The sequence below is a fragment of the Filicampus tigris genome, chromosome 12, assembly GCF_054856515.1.
Source record: "Filicampus tigris isolate MCC_2025a chromosome 12, RoL_Ftig_1.0, whole genome shotgun sequence".
NCBI classification, from domain to species: domain Eukaryota; kingdom Metazoa; phylum Chordata; class Actinopteri; order Syngnathiformes; family Syngnathidae; genus Filicampus; species Filicampus tigris.
Window position 1 is genome coordinate 7766066 of NC_141228.1, and position 6435 is coordinate 7772500.

Consider the following 6435-nt stretch of genomic DNA (forward strand, 5'->3'; position numbering starts at 1 on the left):
ACATATTCACAACAGTAACTGATAATAAATATCCATGAGAATGCAATTAACCATTTTTATTTCTTTAGCTAAGCAACATGCTTGTGGTGTAAAAATCAATCTGTTCCAGGCACAGCTGTCAATAGCCAGAATGATTTCAATTTTAAATTCCAGTGTAACCTAAACCCTGCATCCAAATCAGCTCTACTGAACACGATGGATGCACACGCTAAGAGGCTGGTTCAGAAGAGGAGAGCAGGTGATGGTAAACTATTACCAATGGAAAGGCACTTTAATAGATCAATAAGAAGTACAGTACATATTTGATACAGTATCTCTTCCAAAATGGTCAGGAACATGTATCACAATATAAATAGACCTATACCACATTCTCTGAAAAGAGTATGCTGAACATGCACAACTGAATAATAATTGGCATTGTAACATTGTATACATAAATGAGTTAGGCCCTTCTGTCTGTTCAATTCTCAGGAACAACAGTCATGTTCCTGGGTCAAATTGACTCAAGCATGCTTAGTTATCCAAAAGCGAAAAAGTTGAAAATACAAATTCACAGGCCTCTAAAATCTTCCATAACAAATCAATTCAGGAAAACGCAATACATGACATAAGTGCATGACCTATTCTGCTGCCCACACTGCCCTTCTCATAAGTGACACAGTTTGAAATGTCCTAGTAATTTTGACATGTCAACTAGTAGAACCCTTTGGAATTTTGGCTCGTATCATCTTATTGGTGGATATTTTTAACTGAAACTTGTCAGCCAATCAACCGGGTTCCCTCAGTAGAAGACAAATGAGAGGGTCAAGGAGATATGTTGAGTAATAATCAAGTTATATACATTTGAAGGCACTGACCAGATTTTCTAGAGGTGAAATCACAAAAAACATTCCCCAAAAAGAAATTTTTCTTCTCCACACAAAAAAACTATTTCTCCAAAACCCATCAGCCAAATTTCAAAATTATTGCTAAATTGTAGTCACATTGAAGTGGCCATTCCAACTAGGCTTGTATTTTGACAGTCATTTTTGGGACACCTTGTTACATAGCTAGTACAAATCTCAATTTTTAAAAAAAACTGCTTTAATGAAACTAATATTTTCTTCTATTCAAAATTGTTTAAGTTTTCCTCGTACCATTACAAGAGGGAAGCAGCTTCCAATGAGAGGTAACATTACAGAATATTGACAAAAATACTTTCAAAAGCAAAAGGCACACTACAAAATAGTAGAGCAGTTAAAGCTCTAAAATGCATTCCATTTGTCTTATATTTCTAACTATAGCCTATGAAAACAAGTGGCTATGAGATCCGCAACAATGTCTGAAGTATGATGTTTGGTAATACATTCTGTAGGAAATGAAAAGAGGGTAGCCACCTGGTCACTAAGACCAGAAGTACAATAAACAAAGCACCTAAAAGCCATTAGAGCATCCATGGTAAATTATCACAATTGTGAAATGTTGTTTAAAGTTGCATACTGGATATGTGAATTGCTTGTATGAATAGGTTTAAATTGTACACGTTATTGAGGTAAAACACACTGAAGTCCACGCCTGTCTTTATTTGATCTTTAGCCCTGCTCCTATTTCTGAAATGTAATATTATGAATTTTTCATAATATGTGGATTATTTTTAATGGACTGTTTGCCATCGCTGCGTATTGGTTTAGTACCTAAGCAATAAGGCCTAAGTTTTGAGGTGGCACCAAACAACCAAGTCTAAATCATGGCTAGTGGCTTTTTCTCTCAGTGTAGCTTCGGTAAGCTTGCATTGACACGGAGGGGAAATGAATCATTCAGTGTGAATATTGTCCCCTTGACAAAGTGAAAGCCTAAAACGACATTAATCAATAAAGCCCACATCGATCGGTAGATCCTCCTGATGGCGATGTCAATTGTGTTCATTTTGCTAGTTGGTTAATGCTCGCTAACAACTAGCTCGCTAACACTAGCTGTCATTTATGGTTACTTTTGTGTAGTCCCATAGATAGTCATATCCTCAAGTGGATACGACAGTGTATTGCTTTTGGTGGCGTTGATGTCGACATTAAATACAAGGAGTAGCAATACATTTCCTCAAAAATAAGCCCTAGACTAACACTTGCTAGTTAGGGAAGACAAGGCCAGATACGCTCAAGACATCCTGGCGTTATTGAACCACTTAGCATAATAGCGTTCATTCGTTCGGAGATTGTATATATTCATGTGTTGTCTTATACTTAATAAACACATGTAGCGTGAATAACTACAACCTAATTGAAAGCGGATGTACACTGGTTGGCACTAAAGTTCATGAATGCTAACCTAGTTAGCACATATAAACCACCGCTCCTCTTGGCCCTGCGCCTAATAAAAAAAACAGCTAACGTTAGCCGGCGCTAATGTAGCAACTCAAATTATGAGAAAAAAAAACAAGACCAACTAACAACAAGCGAACCAGGCCATAAAATGTGGGAAGAGGGCAACGCACAAATTGTTCATTGATTGACAGCCCCGAATATACACTAATCTGGTTAGTAAATGACTAATAACAAATGAATAACACTGTCACTTCCAATGTTGTTTTAGATTGCATCAATCTCTTGTATACTTTTAGTCAGATCGATGACCATTTAATCTGACAGTTTAATTTTAAATACATATTGCAGTCATTGGCAATGCGCCGACCACTGCCGGGCAACTCCTTAATCCTAACAAGCGAGTGTATACCAGCGGTCCCTCTTTAGCTCACATGCTAACGTTAGCTGTTGGCCAAACTAGCACACGAAACACAGCGAGAACATTCATGTACGGCGAGGCGCGTTCTTCTTCGAGCAACAACAATTGGGAAGGAGCTTTTACGCCCACAACAAAGCGTGTGGAATTACCTTTAGACTTAAGCTATCGACGGGCAGTCGAAGTCATGGCTCTTCGTACGTATGAATCGTTTATTTTTTTCCCCCCTCTTGTCCTCCAGTTGCTATGATGTCTCTTTAAGCCTCCCTCGACTGCCGATACCCTGACACAGCGTCACACTGCCTCACGCCACTACTACGTGAAAAATAAAACGGACGTAACTTATTTTCGGGAATACGGAAAAGAAAGAGCGCAGCTTCCGCAATTCTCGCTGTTCCAACGGAAGTAAAGTCCAGTCAGGTACAGAAAAGTCTAGAAACTCCATTCTGAACATTGTTGGTGCCATGAAATCCTAATTGATCCCCCTCCCACCACCACCACCACCACACACACGCACACAAAGTACACACAGCTAAATAGAAGTGATCACTTTGGATTTGATTTTCATTCATGTGCTACGTAACAATACCAGTAGGTGGTTGTTGTTGTGTGTAAATCTGAACTTCATCATGTGGTTATTTGCTCCATAATATGAAAACATAACAGAAACAATTCCTTGTATGATGAAACGTTGACATAAAACACTGCAAACTACAGTCACATAAAATTAATAATTATAAGGCAATTTCGTTGGAGCTCATGAAATTGTGAAGTATTCAGACGATTGAGTTTAAAGAAGTAACAATCGTGCTGTAGATTAAATGTTAATGAAACAATATTGAACATTAATTCATTACTAAGATAATTTAAGGTTGAAAGGTTTAACTCACCTATCTCACTTTGTGGCCACATGATTTAGGCACTCATATACAGTAGTCATATGGGGTACAATGGATATAAACAGTCTACACACTACAACCACTGTTCAAAGGTTTTTGTGATGTAAAAAAAGACTTGTAGATGAATCATTTCAAAACTTGTTCCACATTTTAGGTGACCTATATAGTTAAAAACTAACAAACAAACAAAAAATTACTGGCGGAAATAGGTTTCCTGCCTAGAATTTCTTTCTGGCGGAAATGGGCTTCCATACCTATATCCTGTATGACTCAAGAGAATTTTTTTTTCTCAGTTCACATCCTCATATACTTGGGGATGTGGCCATACGTATTCAGAATTGACCAATTACATTGAAACTCATGTTGAATAAGTCAGCACAAACCTGCCACCATTTAAGGTTCCCCTGATTAAACCCCAAATAAAGTTATGATGTTCACATGATGTCCACACTTCCAAGTTTCATCTGAAGAAAAACAGCCCCAAAACATGATGTGCACCACCAAGCTTCAGTGCAGTAGGTATGGTATTCTTTTGGCAATGAGTAGTGCTTTTCAAATTATGGACAAAAACTTTAACCTTGGTTTCACCGGGACACATTTTCTCACATGTGACTGAAAGATTTTTTGGATTTGATGAGTTTTTGCAACATTTGGAAATCAGAGTGGCAGAGTTTGATTGTGATTCGGTTAATTCCGCCACATCTCCAGTTTTAAGAGGGTATGCGCACTTGTGCAACACATTATCTTATTTATTTATTTATTTATTTATCTAAATTGAGTTGTGTAGGCCTCAATGTTTTGAAATGACTTATTTGATCACAAAATTTGGCATTTGAAAAGGGGTGTGTAGACTTTCTATATCCACTGTGCAATGTGCAATGTTTAATGGTGTAAAGAAAATATGTGCATTACAGACATGATCCCGAAACTAATACCATATAACATATTTTCTATTATGTTAAGAATTTCTCAAAAGTCACAATTAGGCTGGATGACAGTAACAATTCATACAATATGTGTGACATGAAAAAATTGCATACCAAGTAATCCTAATGTCCTTGTCCTATATTCCATAACATGAGCATACAATAAAGTTGTGGGGAGTGTTTTGGGGCGGCTGACTGAATGCAGAAAAATAAATGTTCAAATTCAGCTATTCTCCTCTAGGCATGGTTAAAATTGAAGGGAAAAAAATAGATTAACAATAGAGAGACACTGAGATATATATACAAATACTTTTATTTCACATTTGTTTGTTTATATTGCAGTGCTCCATTATAGTAAGGAGTCTTAAGTCGACATTATTATTGCAACTATGGTGCAATCAGACAAATATATTCCTCATATGCTAAAAAGCAAGCATCAAATAGTATGGTAAAAGATGTCAAGAGAAAATAGGCAATAACGTGCACGCACGCACACACACACAAAACACGCAGAAACACACGCGCAGCCTCCATTGGCTGTTGAAGCCAAATCCACAGTTACAAACCCAGGTTAGGATACAGCACAGCTTTACTGGAACAAGAAGTCTGAAGGGAGAGGCTGCAGTTTTTAGTCATGGCTGACAGAGATGCCCCCAGGTCTGGGCTCTGCTGCTGTATGAAGGGCCAGAACTCTGGAGGGGCAACAAGCTCTGTGGAAAGCATCCCAAAAAGTGGCTGGCAAGGTGGGTGGCTGTAACTCTGGCCTGCGATGAAAGGGAAAAGTGGAGGGGAGGGGAGTCGCAGGGGGTACCCGGAGATGAGATGAGAGTCTGTACGGGAGCAAAAATCTCTTTTTTTATCCGACAAGGGTCGCCTGAGTGGGATGTTTCTTTCGGTGGGTAATGTGTCCGTGTCTTGTCTGTCCCCCTCCTCTCCCAGTTTGCTGTCATGTCGTGCCACCTCTGTATTTTTTTCTTTGGAGAGGGGTATGCACCTTTGGCCTTTGCGATACTTTGCTCTCCTGTTTTTGAACCACACCTGAAGGGAAGTGACAAAAATGCAAAATGCTGAAATTCAACACTGATTATATTGTATGAGGCAGGGGTAGGCAAATATTGTGCATTAGGCTGCGTCAGTTCATTAGACGTGAGCTGATGTCATCAATGCTGTATGGTGTGAAAAATAGAGCAACATCACTTTCAACACCATAGGGTAAGAGAAGCGGTGGAAGTCGACTGACTGTGTAACCACACACCTCTGTCCCGCCTACGTTACGTCTCTGGTATTACTTCAGAAAGTGGGAAATTCCCCCCATTCTGTGTTGGTGGCGTTTAAAAAGAACAGCAATTCAGATAAACGTGTTTTTTCCAGGCGGTGTAAAAGAGACTTTAGGGAGCAGCGAGCACTTGAATTTGATGATACAAGCCTTAAAGGGATGTCAACCCAAACCAATTTTTTTCAAGAATATTTTCTATGCACGCCCTCTAGTTGAAACACGGCATTCTGATAAATATTGTGTTCGTGGAATAAGAGTTAATCCACTCGTTTTTTTTTCAGCTATATCAGGGGGCGGCCATTTTGTCAAATCTGTCGACTGAAAATGACATCACAATTGCTCAGGGCTCAGGTAACGACCAATCACGGCGCAGCTTTAGAAAACAGGCGAGCTGTGATTGTTTGTTCCCTGAGCCCTGGGTAGTTGTGATGTCATTTTCAGTGGACAGAAATGACAAAATGGCCGCCCCAATGAGATGGCTAAAAACAGGTAGATTTTGCTGCTTAACTAATACCGTGCAAACGCAATATTAATCATAATGCCGTGTTTCAACTCGTAGGCCTGCTGGGAATATATTCTTGAAAAAGAAATATATGTTTGGGTTGATTTCCTCTTTCAC

General features: G+C 39.0%; 2 protein-coding genes across 6 annotated transcripts in view; both read right to left on the bottom strand.

Annotated features, from left to right (window-relative positions):
- csnk1g2b (casein kinase 1, gamma 2b) overlaps nt 1-3110 on the bottom strand; it is a 45055-nt gene extending 41945 nt beyond the window's left edge. The window contains exon 1 of one of the 4 annotated variants that reach the window (XM_086047018.1): nt 2868-3110. The gene's annotated coding sequence lies outside the window, so the exon portion shown is untranslated. The remainder of the gene's footprint in view (nt 1-2867) is intronic. The other 3 variants (XM_086047017.1, XM_086047020.1, XM_086047019.1) reach the window with 3 other exon arrangements.
- Nucleotides 3111-4885: 1775 nt separating this feature from the next.
- The window catches only part of dmbx2 (diencephalon/mesencephalon homeobox 2), a 9636-nt gene continuing 8086 nt past the window's right edge, over nt 4886-6435 (bottom strand). For both annotated transcript variants that reach the window (XM_086048246.1, XM_086048245.1), the window contains exon 4: nt 4886-5578. In XM_086048246.1, the coding sequence (XP_085904372.1) occupies nt 5099-5578 (480 nt within the window). In that variant the 3' untranslated portion in view covers nt 4886-5098. The remainder of the gene's footprint in view (nt 5579-6435) is intronic.